We start from the raw sequence: 17,807 nt of genomic DNA on the forward strand, positions 1-17,807 counted from the left end.
TGCAGTGAAGTCAGATCAATGAGACACGGCAGGTGGTTGCCAGGGAGACTCAGAGTTACCTGGAGGGCTGAGAGCTTGAAACAGGCCAGCCAGCAGCTCTGGGCTGAGGGAAGGAAGAGGCCGGGAGATACGGCAGCCAGAGCATCTCAAAACAGGGATGAAGAAAGGGAAGGGAACTCATGTCAAGGGGGCTCAATCCGCTTTAATTATAGAAAAAAAAAAATGGGGGGGGGGGGGCTCATGACTTTTTAAAAACTTATTTATTTGGCTGCACTGAGCAGCATGTGGGATCTAGTCCCGCAGCCAGGGATCGAACCTGTGTCTCCTGCATTGAAGGGTGGAGTCCTAATCACTGGACCATTGGGCAAGTCTGGAGAAGCTCATGACTCCTCAGCATCTCTGGACACTCAGACTTTTAGTACCACAGCTTCCTTTCACGTGTTTTTCTGCTAAGAAGCAAGGAAGCACCGCCCCCCCACCCCACCAAATGCACTCAGTGTAGAAGGGAGACAGCAGGGCACAGAAGGAAAACCCTTGGCTCCGTTCACCAGCTAAGCAGGTGAATCCATTTAACTTCCGTGAGTCTCAGCTTCTGCATCTGTAAAAGGGGAAGAAGGCTTTCCATGAGAGATGGTTTTCTGAGGATGGAGTGAGACAAGCTAGGTGGAGCTCCAAGCATGGCAAATGATTACACAGTAAATGATTACTCAACGCTAAGAACAAAAAGGTTACTCAGCCCCGGCAAGGCCAATGTGCCTGTCAAAAGTAAGCTGTCTGCCCCCTTCGGGGAATACCATTTGATGGCTTCAGAAGATTTATCTTCAAAATTACAACATTCTTGCATTTGCTTTGGAAAATGTTATTCAAACACACACACATCTTGTAGTTGTTCAGTCGCTCCATCATGTCTGACTCTTCGCAATCCCATGAACCGTAGCCCGCCAGACTCCTCTGTCCATGGGATTCTCCAGGCAAGAAGACTGGAGTGGGTTGCCATGCCCTTCTCCAGGGGGTCTTCCTGACCCAGGGATCAAACCCTCATCTCCTGCACTGGCAGGTGGGTTCTCTACTGCTGAGCCACCAGGGAACCCCATTTACTTTTCCGCAATTTCTGATTCTCAAGTCTTCAAAATTACAACCTTGCAGTTCCCGAGACAGCAAGGTGAAAGCGTTAAAAAGAACTAAATTATCCTCAAGTCTTCCAAGTCAGCTCCTGGATTTTCATTTCCCTCGTTTATTTCTGATTTCCTTTCAGCTTACATGAGTTATAAGGTTGAAAGGACCCTTGAGAGATTCCTTTGTCCATCTCTTTGCCATAAAATTAAATAGAGGATCTAGAAACCATGGTAGTAATTGTTTAGGGGGAAAAAGTTACAGAGTTAATTTAATTCTGTCAAGCTTGCAGAAGTCAGTAGGAGATAATTCTGAATAAAATGAGGCCAGTTCTCTTTGAAATCACATTTGGGCCAATAAAACTCCAGACTCCAGTACATCACTTCCTCAGATCCCCTCACTTCACACTACCTCCCAGATTAGTAGAACAAGATTTTAGACAAGTGTAAACACTCCAAAGAGACTACAGTTAGTTATGCAGACTGGCCTTGACTGCACTTGGACCATCGTGAACAGAGGCCTGGATGATAAAACATCCTATAGACGGAACTTAGTTCTCACTAAACAAAATTAACCATCGGTATCCAGAACATGTCTGGGCTAAAGAGTAAATGTTGTCCCTCAGTTTAAAAGTGATTGCAGATGAACTATCTCTGCTTGTTCACAGGCAAGCAACTGTCCAGTTATTTATCTTAATTCAGGAAGAACAAAAGCAGATTTAACAGTCACCATTTACATGTCATCTTAAGTCACTTAAGGTATTTTGCTTTTTTCCTTGGAAGAGGTGAAGACCTTGACAGTCCAATCACTAAAGTCCAAAAGATAGTGTTTCATTTATTAGATGAAAAGCTCTCAGGACTTGGTCTTCCGAGTGTTGAATACAGAAGTCAATTTCTCTTCTCAAACTTTAAGTCAAACAGTAGAGAGGGAGGTTCAAAATATACAGTAACCTTCCGGGAAAGCAGCTCTCTGGAAATAATCCTGCCTTTTAGCAACTGCAGATTTCTCTGGTATAAATACTCCTACATGCAATACTGTCTGAGTCTTTGTGACCCCATGGACTGTGGCCTGCCAGGCTCCTCTCTCCGTGGCTTCTCCAGGAAAGAATACTGGAGTGGGTGACCATTTCCTTCTCCAGGGGATCTTCCCCACCCAGGGGCTGAACCCACCTCTCTAACATCTCTTCCACTGGCAGGAGGACTCTACAACTAGTGCCACCTGGGTGCATGGAATCAGAACCTGCCAGGGGCCTGAATTTATCTGGGCTCACTGTCCACACCATCAATGCCCTCCTTTCCTCTGGCAGTGTAGGTCTGAGTCAAGAAGACTAGAAGATCTTGGAGGGAAAGTCCCCACGACGGTGTGTGTTTTGATTTCATCGCTAATTCTCAAAGGCTAAATTTTAGGGATGTTGTCACATTTGGTCCTGCTCATTCCCAATACATGGAATGTTCCTCTTGCTTGCGTCTGTGCTCCTAATCCTGGCCAGTTTGAAGTTGCCAAGGATTGAACAGCCAGTTCACAAATTCCCGAAATTTTAACCACTGGCTGGCTGCTCCTGTGCACCCTGCAGTTAGACAAACAGACGGCTGGATGAAGACTTCTTTCACGCCTTCTCTCCTATCTGACAAGTCAACTAAGTTATTAGGCTGCTAAAAAGTACGAAATTTCATACCAAAGGATCACATTTAAACAAGGTTGAAAATAGATGCTTCATCCTAGGTAGTCATTAAAAATCGGGTTACAAAAGAACGTTTAATGACGCAGAAATGTTTATCAAATATTTTTAGTAAAAACAGTATGTCCGGAACAATTCTAAATTTGCATATAAAATGACAACAGGAATGTAGCTCCACAAAGTAGTGGTGGAATCGTGTGCGGGTTTTATTTTGCTCTTTGTGCTTCGTTTACTTTTCAGATTTTCTACAGCGTTCACGTGTTTGTAATTAGAGAATGAACTTAATTCAGTGTCCCTGTATTTATTTTAAATATGGTGTTTCAGATTTTTGTTTGTTTGTTTTGAATTAGTTGCTCAGTTGTGTCTGACTCTTTCCGATCCCGTGGGCTGTAGCCCGCCAGGCTCCTCTGTCCGTGGAATTCTCCAGGCACGAATACTGGAGTGGGTGATCATTCCCTTCTCCAGGGGATCTTCCCGACCTAGGGGTCAAACGTGGATCTCCTGCACTGCAGGCAGATTCTTTGCCTCTGAGGCACCAGGACATCCAAACAATCCGACGAGAAGTAAGACTGAGGAGAACACTGAATCAGATCAAATTAAACAAGGCTACACCTTTGTCATTTATTTTTGATGCTTTACTGTTTTCAAAGTACCATCATAAGCACTACTTTATCTGTGATGCAAGAAAAGCAGGTTATCACAGCTCATTCTACAGATAAGAAAACAGAGGCTCAAAATGGGTAAAAGACTTGTCCCAGGTCACAAGGCTAATAGAGCAGTTGAAGCGGGGGACTCTGGCCGGGGGTCGACCACCCCCAAGATTCCCTCAAAAGCTCATCACGTTGCTCATCATGGCTCCTCTCAAGTAGCTCCTACTGAACACCTAGACCCAACTCTGCAAGGAGGGACTCTCATTTTGCCCATTTTTAATGCCCCAAGCCTGACCAGAATCACCCAGGTAGGACATACTCTGTCTAGACATCTATCCTACACAAGCAATACCCACTGCAGCCTCGTAAGATTGGAAACTTGTGAACATAACAGGAGAGCTTGCTGACAACAGCAGAACCCACACTCTGGGATGAAAACCATGTACAATGTTCTATACACATGCATTCACAACAGTCTATAAATAGGTCCTCTACTAGTTTCCAGAGGTTCTCCCTAAAGAACTGGGGGGCACCCTTTCATGAGGATCAGCTGAAGAAACAAGTTCTGGTTAGATCCTATCTGAAGCCTCTTTGTTGGGGTCCTGTGCAGTTCAGGCTGGAATGTTTCTTGCTCCAGGATCCTCACTCCTGCTCATGGGCAATGATAACCAGAAACAATAGCACACAGTCACAAGGAGTAGGAACCAGGCCTGACTGTCGATTTTAGTATATGGCTACATAGGGCAAGTCAAACAAACAGCACGCCAATGAGCCATCAGGCAGAGCCTAAAAAGTCTCTAAGCCTGAAGTCACTAGGCTTCAGAGAAATGGGTGGTTGGTTTCAGCAGAGGCTGACCCAGAGTGTGAGGACGGGCCCTCCTCCAAAGCGCCACAGGGCAGCCTGAGGAGGACGAGGCTGTCCCACATGGACCTGTCGATTAGGCAGCGTGGGAGTCTCAGAGCTCTCTTCCCCACGGTGATAATAAGCCCACTCTTTCAGCGACACCACAGAGGCCAGAGACACAGACTGTGCCTTACACGGAGACACGACTGTTTCCTGGGATCTGCTTTCAGATGCTTCAACAAAGACTGCATGATAAATGTGTGTGAGCTCTCCACCCACATGGTTTAAGCTAACTTCGTCTGAAGGACCCTCGCCGGAAATAAAACTCCAAACACAAAGAGTGTACAGGGAAATGCTAACCAAAGGCCCAAACTGCCACAAAGGCACTTGGGCTGTTTATTTCCTGAACCACAAGAGAGGCTCGGTTAGCACTGCCTGGATATCAGAAATTACTGTGCACTGGTGCAATGAGTAGTTTTCAAGGTGTATGGATGGGCTAGAAACTGTAGCCCAAGAGGAACAGGGTAAAAGGAACTAAGGAGCCAAACTGGAATGGCCCTGAAAGAGAGTGGAGAACAGTCACCCGTGCCGACTAGAAAGTCAGCTCAACCTCTCGGTTCAAATAACTCTCCCATCTGTTCTAAATGAACTTTCACACAAGCGCCACTGAAACACCTACAATAACAGACCCTGGGGACCTCATCAAGCTTACTGAGGCAGCGTGACTGTTGCCAGCAGGTATTGAGAAGAGACCTGGACAGCTCACTAACTTCAAATGATCAGAGGCTGCGGACAATCTCTCAAAAAGAACTTAGTAATTGTGAATGATCAATGATCAAGTCGGTTTGACTTAGGACCTTTTGCCATGACAACTTGAGGTATTCTCAGAAACAATTAGGGAGGTTCTGAGCAGAAATTGAGTTAAGTTACTCAAACACGCTGAGTACTAATGTTAGGTGGCCTCATTTATACTCAAAAACAGAGTAGGGGCTGGGGAAATTTGGGGTTACCTTTAGAGTCCTGAGCAGGACCCCTTACACTGCCATGCCCAGTAAATGTGTGGTATTTAATGACAGCAGGGTTTCTGAGCTCACTTAAACAACTGTTTCATAAAAATCAATTGTAAAGCACTTTGCTTTCATCTTTATTTTCCCCCTCATTATGAAAATAACAAGGGCTTACGAGAAGTCTTACATTATGAAAACTGACAATTCTCCCAGAATCCCACCCTTGGGAATGATTACTACTCTCCTTGGTAACTATGCTGCCAGATTATGGGGCATATGGTAGTTAACAAGGGCTTCCCTGACAGCTCAGCAGCTAAAGCATCCCCCTGCAATGCAGGAGACACAGGTTTGATTCCTGGAGAAGGAAACGGCACCCTACTCCAGCAATCTTGCCTGTAAAACCCCATGGACAGAGCAGCCTGGATGGCTGCAGTCCACAGGGCTGCAAAGTCCGACACGACTGAGAAGCTAAGCAAGCACACAGGAGTAAATAAACAGGACCAAACGGAATCCAACCACCAACAGAATACATGCTAATCTACTCTTGTGCAAGGTTTCAGAGTGCTGACAAATAATTCAACTGACCAGTTTCTCCAGAAAGCTGTATTCATTAGTTTTCAAAGATTCAACCACACAGTAGATGGAAACACCTCTGAGATTTTTGAAGCACTCAATACTAAACAGTGCTCAAACTATTAAAAGTGAAATATAGTTAAACAATAGGAAATAAAAAATAATGAATCCGGTACAGAGAATAAAGTTTAAAAATAGGAAATAAAAAATAATGAATCCGGTACAGAGGAGAAAACCATTCAAAAAATTATGGCAGTTTGTTATCAAAACAACAACTCTTAAATTCCAGCAATTATCATGACTTTAAAACTGGAGTTTAGGAAACAATCACCTCTTTACCATCAAACACAGCCAGAAAAGTTCTACAGGTCTTCTCATGTGACCAGCTGGTCAGTACAAAAGGATACAATGTACATGACTGTTCCCAACTCTTTCAGTTCTAAGTGGAGTATATTATGAGAATTGCTACATATGAAAGAACTCTCCATCAGCAGAGGACTGCAGAATGTGGGCCTTGGAACCAATTCAGCTTTTACAACTGGTAAAGGACAGTTTTGATTCGACCTCCCAAAGCTTTGTTTGCAAGGCTTTCAAAACATCTTCCATCTATCCAATGGAAAAAACAGAAAAAATACATGATTAAAATCATACACAGTTAAAGATGATTTAAATGTTGATCATTACTATAATTTCTGCTATGTTATATATTATACATATCTGTGTTTATTTAATGGAATTCTACTTAAATAAGACATAAGCCTATTAATAGTAGCTCTCAACCTCTGATCCATAGCTTTTCCATTTATTCACCACTATCGTGCCTGTGACAGGATGTTAACATTCAAAAATAAGGCTGTTTTCACCATGAAAATCAAATCAAATCAAATACTGATTTAAAGATATATTTCTATTTTAATAGTTTTAGAATACATACTGCTTTGATTTAGCATAGAATGTTTTTATAATTTTTTCCATAAAGTTTTGGCTTAATTTGTAGTTTGGTTCCCAGTAAATCAACTTTACTAACAACTGAAATAAAATAAGCACTCTCTCACCATGAATGCTAAGATCAAAAGAGAAGACACAATTAAGAATTATTCATGGAGTAGCACTTGGTCATTGACTGGAAGTTGTTTATACAAAGACACAAAAAGCGCAGAACAAAATTACCTCCTTTAGAGATTTTTCTATTTCAACTCTACTTTCAAGATTGAAAAGCTCTTTGTCTTCTGACACAATTTGCTTTTCAGATGACCCTAAAACATAACTGAAGCACAGTACAATACAAAGTTAAAATACAAGACGGGAGTAAATATAAAGTTTATATTGATAACATTAAAACTCAAAGTATATTGAAATATATATTAGTACCAAGTAAACACATAAAACAATTACTTTTGTTAATAGAAACCTACAGAGGAAGCTGAACTACATGAAATCATGTTTTTCTCTGTAATAGCTTTGTCCAAGAGCTCTACATATTTCTCAATGCTATAAATATTTCGTTATTGGGAATAAAACTGGCTCTTTAGTAAGCTGAGTGGTACAACAGTAACATTTTGAAGTTTTAAAAGATCCTAAAGAAGCCACTGTTTTATATAACCTTTCAAGAACATGTGCATTTTCAAGTTTTTGTGCATTTTCAAATTTTGACTTTTAGTATGTAATCTGTAGCATCAATTGTTGATTACCTAGATTTCAGCAACTTCAACAGTTATTTTACAACTCATGTTTTGCCCTGCTCTCTGAGGTGATGACATGCTGCTGCTAAGTCGCTTCAGTCGTGTCCGACTCTGTGAGACCCCAAAGACGGCAGCCCACCAGGCTCCCCTGTCCCTGGAATTCTCCAGGCAAGAACACTGGAGTGGGTTGCCATTTCCTTCTCCAATGCATGAAAGTGAAAAGTGAAAGTGAAGTCGTGTCTGACTCTTAGCAACCCCATGGACTGCAGCCTACCAGGGTCCTCCATGCATGGGATTTTCCAGGGAAGAGTACTGGAGTGGGGTGCCATTGCCTTCTCTGGATGACATGCTACAATTTGAAAATACAACTGGCCTAGCAATGGAAGAAAACAAGCCCAGCTCTGGCAACCAAATAAATCTAAACAGTAGAGAAAGTACTGTTATTTCTCAAAAAAAAAAAAAAACATAAAAAACCTTCATTTGTTTGTATTTCTTTAGAAGTCTTTCACCACATGTAACAAACTTCAGTATGTCACTTCTGTTAAATACAAACAGTCTTCTGTTGGAAACCCAAGATTAATTGATTAAATTTCTAAAAAATGTCATCAAAGGAAAAATTACAGAAGGCAGTTAATATCTTATTTAGAAAAGAAAAATGAGACGGGGAAAATTAAATGGCACTGATTAATTTACAATGCTGTAAATAAACATTACGGAGGGCATCCATTTCTAAAACACACCTGGTTCCCTGTCATTTAAATTCTGCCCTATCAGGTAACTTTTCCTTAAATCCAACTGCTGGGAAAAGAACAGCTTCGATACGAGGATCCTCTGTGCAGAAACCTTCCACATATTTTCTTTTATACAGATATGGATCGCTTTTAAGGTTCCGTACCAAGCATACTTGTTTAAGATTTCATGTAGTTCATACTTGTACTCTCCCCCACATAATTTTCACAAGTCTTGGTAAAACTCCCATGGAGATTAAGGGAGCAGCTGTTTGGGCATGAGTCTTCTATTTACATATTAAAACCAAAGCAGATCTGATCTCTCCCCAGGTGGGCCTGCATGCTTTACATCAATGAGCAGTACTCGCTACATTATTCTCTTGTGTTAAAGGCTGTAAAAAGTTTGCAGATTTCACAATTTTGATCCAAACTTGTCTAGTTTCAAAGATGGTGGTAAAACTGTAGTGATCAAAAAATAATTAAATGAAAAATTATAATAAAAAGAATACTATTCTAAATTTTTTTAAAGAGAAAATCTAAGAAATTCAACAAAGTGACAACATACTTCAAGTAATGAAAGTGTAGGCACTTTTGTTCTTCTTTCTTGATATTTAAGGTTTCCTAGGAATCTCTAAGAAAACCTCTCTAACTGGTTGCTCAGTGGTAAGAACCCACCCACCAATGCAGGAGATACGGGTTCGATCCCTGGGTCAGGAAGATCCCCTGGAGAAGGAAATGGCAACCCACTCCAGTACTCTTGCTTGGAGAATCTCACGGACAAAAGAGCCTGGCGGGCTACAGTTTATGGGGTAATAAAGAGTTGGACACGACTCAGCTACTAAACAACAACAATCTCTAAAGTCTTGAGAGTTACATCATTTCCAGGATAAGTGAAAAGACATTGGGGTCAATTAATTCTGTTTCCAATTTTAAAAGGTTAATGAACTAAAGGGTCAGTAAGATATATGTCATCAGACCCTAATTCACCTTGTCTCCAAACACCTTTTAGAAGTCTTGAAAAATGAAGGTACTTCCTTGCATCTCTCAAAACAGCAGACAGTTATTTACAATCCTCTAGGAAATAGCTGGACTTTGCATTTCTACTTTTCCTGAACATCAAAGGGACTCCTTTCCCGACCATTTCTGAAATTCCTATTTCTTCAAGTTATTCTACTAGACTAAAAACTAGAGGGAAAAATAAAATGGACAAAATATATTGATACACACAATTGCTTTAAAAAACTCCTACTAAACTAAATTTAATTAAGAAAAACAGCAAATTTTTACTCTACAAAATGTTCTCACAGTGCTTTCTTCTACAATTTACCATGACGGACCTTTCCAATAGCAAATAAATCAGGTCCAAACAACAAAAATCACTTGCTTTAGGGTCAGAAATTATTATTTAAAAACATATTTTAACCAAACAATGTTTAGTCTCCAAGTTTTCATACCAATTTGTCTGCAAACAACTTTCTGAGAATTCAGTGATGAGCTATTCATTTATGCCTCAAACATACCTTTCAATGGCTTCAACACTAAGGCAGAACATGTCCCTCTTGTAGTCTAGATCCTTGGGTGTGCACCTGTACAGGTAGCCGAGGCTGAGCGAACAACCTGTGCAGTACAAAGTCTGCAGGATGCTGCAACAAGAAACGTCATCCTTTAGTGACTGGTTACCACAAAAATCCCACTGTTGAGATCTGTAAACACCTAAACGTTTAAGTTGCTGAAGTATGTTGTCCTGACCCTACTAGGTCCTATGTATAAAAAGAAAAAAAAAAAAGATAGTAAGATGCTTACATTTGAAAGCACCTCCAGGTCACACTGCCTTCAGTAACCAGTGACCGACAGCACGCACACAAGTGACAAAGCAGAGAGTATGCTGGATTTCCTTGGTGGTACAATGGATAAGAATCCACCTGCCAATGCAGGGGACAAGGGTTCGATCCCTAGCCCAGGAAGATTCCACATGCTGTGGAGTAACTAAGCCTGTGCACCACAACTGCTGAAGCTCGAGCTCCTAGGGCCCATGCTCCACAACAAGCCACCGCAATGAGAAGCTCCAACACCGCCAGCTAGAGAGCAGTCCCCGCTCGCCAGAAGTAAAGAAAGCCCATGCACAGCAATGAAGACCGAGCACAGACAAAAATAAATAAAAAGTTAGAAAAACAAAAAAGAAGATGAGAATATACTGAGAAGATGGCGCTTTTCTAGACTGTAAACACCTCAATCTGGTATTCAAAATTAACTAAAATTCTGAAATAAGGCAGAAAGATCGTACATGTTCTTTAAATGTCAATTGTCCACCAGGGATCATTAATGCCCTGGGGCAGGGATAGGCAAATTTTTTTCTGTGATGAGTCAGAGAAAAATATTTTAGGCTTGCAGGCCACGTGCCGTCTACTGCAACTACTTGTCTCTACCACTGTAGCAGGAGGGCACCACAGACAATACGTAACTGAATGGCCTGTGCTCCAATAAAAACATGTTTATAAAAACAGGCGCTCGGCCCACGAGCTCTAGTTTGGCATCAAGGATGGGGTTCAGGTGATACAAGCGAGCAGAACTCACAACACTGCTTCAGAGCAAGAGTCAATTCCCTTTTCAGTTCTCTAGAAATCTTGATTATGAAGGACAGAAAAGTCTCAGCCTGGTGCTAGAGGTCTTTAATGTGTATGTCACAGCTGCAAATCTTTTAACTGTAATACGAGGACAGACCTCAGGCTCAGAACCAGCCAGCCAAGGGTATCTCAGCTAGAACTTAATAACATTGGTTTCCACTGTAATTATCGTCACAGTTACTTTCCAGTAACAGCAACTGATACATTCACGGCAGTCATACAGATTCCTTCTAAAATAAACTTAAATAAAAACTCAGAGTCAATGTAATGAAAAATAGCAAGTGCGCGACAGCAAAGCTCTAAGCTGACATCGGAATGACTGGAACTGGGAAGTAGAGGACACTCTGCAGGAAGCAGAGACAGCAAAGCACCATCATTAGCTCCTGCTAACGGCCTATGCCCTTGGTGAGGCTGTAAACCTCCCCAGGTCTCATTTTCTTCCTCAATAAAGGGAGAAACGATCCAAGGCTGGGTTTTCCAAATCGTTACTACCAGCATGCCAGCAGGACAATTTCTGTTACATTTGCACGACACCCGCCCTATTAGGACTTTACATTCTCCTTAAAGAGAGTAACTTTTTAAATGAAAATATACTTTATTTGAGTAGGACACTCTAACATTACTAGAAATGAAAAACCAATGTTTTAAAATAAAATAAAAAAAATAGGGACTTCCCTGGTGGTCCAGCGGCTGAGACTCTGAGCTCCCCAATGCAGGGGGCCCAGGTTTGATCCTTGGGGATCAGAGAACTAGATCCCACGTGCCGCAACTAAGAGTTTGCACACTAAAGAGTCCACAACCAAAGATCAAAGATCCCAAGAGCCACCATGAAGACCCTGTGGGGCCAAATAGATAAATATTAAAATAAATAAATAATAATAAAATCTTAATATATGATTATTCATTTCTGTTGAATTGCTTGTGTACTACTTATTCATATGCATCAGTAAGACAACTTTTGGGCAACAATTCTTCAAAGCAGAGCTTCCCATTTAGTTTGCTGAGGATGCTGCTTGCAGTAGACGGTGGCAGGTAGAGCAGGATACTGACCCCTTCAACACCTGGAGAGATAAAACAGGGCCTGGGGCAGCTGGAGCCCCCGTGCTGCTGTGTATGCAGCCTTGTCTTTACCTCAGTGGGCCACACATGTCTGTATGTGCCACATTAGCATTACCTATGGGTGCTACGGCATGAAAAGTAGGGAGCATTTACCTAAAGCATTCCTTGGCTCAGAGATTCCACAATAAAGATACTTTCTTTTCCTGTTTTTATTTTCAATGACCTTCAGGTCAAAGCCAAATACCCAAAATGGAAGTGCTGGAACAGGCCTTGAGAAGTTTAGAAGCTCTTCCATCTTAAATCTAAAGGCGCCCTCTGTCACTCAGGAAACCACCTGCCAATGCAGCAGATGTAAGAGACGTGGGCTCGATCCCGGGGTCAGGAAGATCCCCTGGAGGAGGAAACAGTAACCCACAGCAGTATCCTTGCCTGGAGAATCCCATGGACAGAGGAGCCTGGCAGGCTACAGTCCACAGGGTTGCAAAGAGTAAGACACAACTGAAGTAACTAAGCATGCACAATGACTGATTTGGTATTACCATGAAAAAGGGCTTCCCTGGTGGCTCAGACTGTGAAGAATCCACCTGAAATGCAGGAGACCTGGGTTCGATTCCTAGCTTGGGAAGCTCCTCTGAAGGAGGGCATGGCAACCCACTCCAGTCCTGTTGCCTGGAGAATCCCCACGGAATCCTCCTCCAGGGTTCGATTCCTGGCTTGGGAAGATCCTCTGAAGGACGGCATGGCAACCCACTCCAGTCCTGTTGCCTGGAGAATCCCCATGGAATCCTCCTCCAGAGGAGCCTGGAGGGCTACAGTCCTTGGGGTTGCAAAGAGTCAGGCACGACTGAGCAACTAAGCACACACACACACCATGAAAAAAGTTTTATCCCAAATTTTACTGCTGATGATCTTTTTTAAAGATTTTTATTTAAAAAAATAAAAACATACATACTCATATAGATATAGCTTTACTCACCAACAATTATCATGTTTACGTTTGGATAGCATCTGTTCCTCATTCACAGAAACATTACAGGTAACACCTGGAAAGAAGTAACAATGTATTAATGTGGTCTGATATAAGACACATGCAGGTATTTAGAGAACTTCTAATTCAACTTTAATTTTAGAACTCAGAAAGCCAGAAAAAAAAAAAGGCCCAAAAGTCACTCTCACACACACACACACGCACGCGCGCGCACTGGTTTAAAACTAAGCGTACAGGGTCTTCTGGAAAAACATAGCAGAATAAGAGTTATTTCCTTCCCTTCCCAGAAAACACTGAAATTAACAAAATGAATAAAATTAGGAAGAAAAAATTCAATTGACGGTAAAACTTAGAACAATCAGGGAAGAAAAAATTCAACTGATGGTGAAACTGCCATTTCCTTCTCCAGCGGATCTTCCCAAACCAGGGATTGAACCCAGGTCTCCTTCTTTGCAGACAGACGCTTTACCGTCTGAGCCACAAGTCTGGGCATACATCTCCAACTCTCAAATACAGAGCTCATTTCCCTATAAGTAGCAGAGAGAAGGCAATGGCACCCCACTCCAGTACTCTTGCCTGGAAAATCCTAAGGGCGGAAGAGCCTGGTAGGCTGCAGTCCATGGGGTCGCGAAGAGTCAGACACGACTGAGTGACTTCACTTTCCCTTTTCACTTTCATACATTGGAAAAGGAAATGGCAACCCACTCCAGTGTTCTTGCCTGGAGAATCCCAGAGACAGCGGAGCCTGGTGGGCTGCCGTCTATGGGGTCTCAGAGTCAGACATGACTGAAGCGACTTGAAAGCAGCAGAGAGGGTCCACAGAAACCCAGCCCCAATCTTTTAGACTACAACTTGAACAGGGGTCACAGCTGAACCCTAGAAGCCAACAGGAAACATTCCCAGAGCACCCAAATTCAGGACATACCAAAGGTGGAGGGACATGAAGAAAGGACATCAGAACAGACTCTTGAGTTCACCTCCTCTGCAGTCTACCGTAACTCAGTAAACCCCACTCCCATCTGCCCACCGCTCAGATCAGAAATCGGTGTCACCCTACACTCATCATCTCCTTACCCTGCTCCCCTTCAGACATTCCTCTGAGAAGTCCTGTCCATTCTACCTCATGATCTCAGTCCAGCCCCACACGACCGCCACCTCCTCTCCCTGAGCAGCGCTGCTGGCCCCGGACTGACCTCCCCACTTCCACGCTTATTCTTCTCTTCAGTGCATCCTCCAAAGAAAAACCTGAGTCCTATCACTCTCCAGCTTAAACACCGCATTCACTAAAATAGACTCTCATTTTCATTTTTAGAATAAAGATTAAGATTCTCAATTGTAACAGCCTACAAAGGCCCTTGTACTGTAGCAAAATCTCAACCCAAATACATACATGTGGTTCTAAAGCAGCAACCCTGGGAAAACACCTAGACCTCTATCAACAGGAGCAGACTGGGAGGGTGAACAGCATCTCCATTAAGGATGTCACTGAAGTGGCACTTCCTATTTCTTCTTAGCACAAGACACACACTAACTCGCTTAGTCCTCCTAATTACCGCATGTAAGTATTATCCTCAAGTCTACAGAGGAGAAAACTGAAGCAGAGAGAGGCTAGGTAGCTTGCCCCCAAGACACAGCTAGTAAGTGGAAGACCAGGATTCAAACCCACGCAGTTGAGGGCCATCACCTACACAGGTGAGGTACAAGAGGCAGGGGTACAAGAGGCAGCTGCTAAAACTGTGAATTATGCCTATATGCACTAACATGGAAAAATACTGAATACAGATGTAGAATAAAAAGGTAAGGATGCTTAACAGTATAAACATTATCCAAAGCGTGTTTTTGAAAATTTATATGTTTAGGGAATTCCAAAAAATGTATGTTTAAACATGCTCATATATGCATGGAGAGTATCTGGAAGTATGAATGAGAATAAAGCATGTTGAACTCTGGGGCCTTGAGAGTGTCAGGATCGGGGATAAGATATGGGGACAAGTCCTTTTTACTTTTACACCCTTCTGTATTGATTTTAATAGATGTGAAAGATTAATCTCAATGAATTACTATGGGAAATGTATGTTCTTAGGCTTATGTTTAACAACTGAAAAGGATTCAGCAATTATTGTTAAGGAAATTAACTTATTCCTTATCCTTAAGGAAAACAGACTTCAAAAAGTTTCAGGTAACAGGTGGACACTGCTCTCCTTCTTTCTTCCCAATACATCCCAGGAAGGAAAACTTTCCATAAATGTCAATAAATCAGTGGTGAATTTCTGCCATTAAAAATATTTACGGAATTCAAATATAGCAGAAATTTAATCTTGAAAACCACAAGTTCAAAAAGCACAGTCATTTTTACATTAACTCAGAAAACCACTCAGTGGTAACTCAGAAAACTTAGTGATAACTCAGTGAACCACTTCCCTAAATAAGTACTATGAAAACAGCAAAACAAAGAAACTCTGGGGAAACATACAGGTAACTGGTAGAATCAGTATTAAAAGCTACGACTCTGACCTTCTTCACCCTCTTACCACATCCTCCTTCCTCTCCAATTTTGTGAGGGTTGTTAGTGCTTTTATTGCAAGCCTCCTTCAATTTTTATAACAGCATTATGATTCATCAACTCTGAAGTTGTAACACTTCAGACTAAAGGCGTCCGGTGATACAACTATTAGGATCTGAAAAATCAATCCTGACATCCTCTGCAGGAAGCAGGCCGCTGAAAAGCTTAATTTCCTAAATAAACAATTAACAATATCACCTACCGATTAACAGAGCCCACTAATTTCTATGAGGAATAACACAGAGGAGCTACACCTTAAATGCTTACAACCTGGTTGGTTGACTTTTTTTTTCCCCCTAAGTCATGCTCACGACGTTGCTATTCCATTGCTCTTCTGGGATGGGGGACCCCAGAAAAGGACTTCCACGCCTAAGTCCAAGATGCAGGGACGACTCTCTTCCTGCCCCTTTTCTGGAACAGCTCAGCCTCTCAGATTTTTCTGCTTTTAAAGATCCTGAGTTGCTCCAAAACACCCCCGCCTCTTCCGGGGCCGCCCAGGAGCCGCACACCAGGAAGAAGGCAACCCTTAGTCCTAAGTCCCACCACCCGACCCAGCCCGAACTGACAGCGCAGCAAGATGCAGTTGGTGTCTTCCTGGTTCGCCACCCAGCTCAGCGAGTCTCCCAGCGGTCGCCGGCAGCGCGAGCACAGAAACACCAGCGGCCTGTGCCCCTCCGCCGGCTCCGCAGCCTCCTCGCGCCGCGTCCTTTCAGAGCAGGCCACCGATGCCTCTCCGCTCATGGAGCTCCACATGTTCGCCCACTCCTGCAGCAGCTGGTGGCGGCTCGAGTCTTCCGAGAGCCGCCTGCCTAACAGAGAGGAGTCTTCCCTCTCGCCCCTGTGGCCAAACGTACAGGTTGTACAGGAACATCCTTCCGGGGACAAAGAGTCCTCCATCAGCTACAAATCGCCCGCGCCGCGGAGCATCACGGGAGGAGAAAAGCCCGCCCCTGGGCGTGCGCGGGGCGGGGCGGGGCGGTGGAGGACCAAAAGGGCGGGGCCTGAGGGAGGCGGGGTCGGAGGGCAGCCTGATAGCGCGCATGCTCGCAATGGAGGCGGGGACTGGCTGCGGTGTCCAGGCACCTGGGTCGGGTTTCCACCTTCAAGAAATGGAAGGACTGTAGATCAGCCTCTTACAAAGGAGGGTAGGGGCGTGTTTGAGAAAGTTTTGCCCTCCAAACAATTACAAACCCCTTAGAGCGACCTTCTCCCGCCTTCAATCTTTCCCAGCATCAGGGTCTTTTCAGATGAGTCAGCTCTTCGCATTAGGTGACCAAAGGATTGGAGTTTCAGCTTCAACATCAGTCCTTCAAATGAATATTCAGGACTGATTTCTCTTAGGATGGACTGGTTGCTGGGGAAGCACCCCAATGTGTGTTTCATTTGTGGATTGTTATTGCTCTAAGTAATACCCTGGAGAGGGCCCCAGATCACTCAGACTAGCACTGCAAGGACAGGCTGGAGAGGCGGTGTGGGCAGCAGCGGTGATGCTGAAAAGCATGGAAGTGCCTCTGCTGTCTGGGTCTGGGAGCCAGTGGCCCCATGCATCAAGCAAGCCTCCCCTGTGGGTGGTTAGCCTTCCTCAGCTGCCCCGAAGCCGGCCTCTGACGTTAAAGCACCACAGATTAGGTCGGGAAAGCCTGGTGGGGCATGGCCCTGCATTATGGACAACCTTGCAGCATGTCTGGGAAGAAAGTTACCCCCAAGGCCCTGGTCTGCTCTTAGAACTCTTTGGGTGTGCCCTAAGTCACCACTTTGCATGGTCAGATAAACTATTTTTCAAAAAAAATTGACTTCCAATTTTATTGCCTCTGGGCACTAAGCAGTAAGGCAAAAGCTTTGGAGTCAAAAGCCTTGAGCTGACTTACCCTTCCTGGGGGTATAATTGCGTAGGAAACTGGAAGGTTATACTTGCCTTCCCTGAGTCGAATTTTTTGTGGATTAAGTGAGTTGGGTTGTTATGGGGATCATGATATAATATGCATGAAAATATATTATCAGACTGTGCCCATGTTCATTAGCCTCCAAGTAGAAGAAAATGCTTCGAATATTTTAGGTTTTTATTTCACCCATAGAATGAATTGCCTTCCCTCCTCTGCTTCTTTTGTGGAGGCAAGCCTGACTTCCAGGGACTACTATTTTCAAGCTCGGTATCTCTGGTACAAGTAAGTGGGTAGTAACCTTGGAGTTCAAAGGATAATCTCTTTGATTCAGACTTTAAGTTCCTGTTCAGTTCAGTTCAATCACTCAGTCGTGTCCAACTCTTTGAGACCCCATGGACTGCAGCATGCCAGGCTT

At 43.3% G+C, this 17,807-nt stretch overlaps 1 protein-coding gene across 1 annotated transcript; it reads right to left on the reverse strand.

Moving 5' to 3' along the window:
* Nucleotides 1-3,377: 3,377 nt before the first annotated feature.
* MIS18A (MIS18 kinetochore protein A) lies at nt 3,378-16,451 on the reverse strand. The gene is made up of 5 exons (XM_040227991.1): nt 16,076-16,451; nt 12,935-13,001; nt 9,796-9,918; nt 7,036-7,132; nt 3,378-6,471 (listed from the first exon to the last, which is right to left on the reverse strand). Exons 1-5 carry the CDS (start codon nt 16,404-16,406, stop codon nt 6,391-6,393), a joined length of 699 nt encoding a protein of 232 aa, XP_040083925.1. The 5' UTR covers nt 16,407-16,451; the 3' UTR covers nt 3,378-6,390.
* Nucleotides 16,452-17,807: the final 1,356 nt, after the last annotated feature.

The sequence above is a fragment of the Oryx dammah genome, unplaced genomic scaffold, assembly GCF_014754425.2.
Source record: "Oryx dammah isolate SB20612 unplaced genomic scaffold, SCBI_Odam_1.1 HiC_scaffold_2, whole genome shotgun sequence".
Taxonomy (NCBI): Eukaryota; Metazoa; Chordata; class Mammalia; order Artiodactyla; family Bovidae; genus Oryx; species Oryx dammah.

Bases quoted from the DNA above. Each gene is read 5' to 3' on its own strand.
- MIS18A (XM_040227991.1), bottom strand. From the start codon at position 16,406: ATGGAGGACTCTTTGTCCCCGGAAGGATGTTCCTGTACAACCTGTACG. The intron at 9,919-12,934 runs GTGAGTAAAGCT...TTCTTGTTGCAG, and splicing joins CGTAAACATGATAATTGTTG to CATCCTGCAGACTTTGTACT. The intron at 6,472-7,035 runs GTAATTTTGTTC...TCCATTGGATAG, and splicing joins TAGAAAAATCTCTAAAGGAG to ATGGAAGATGTTTTGAAAGC.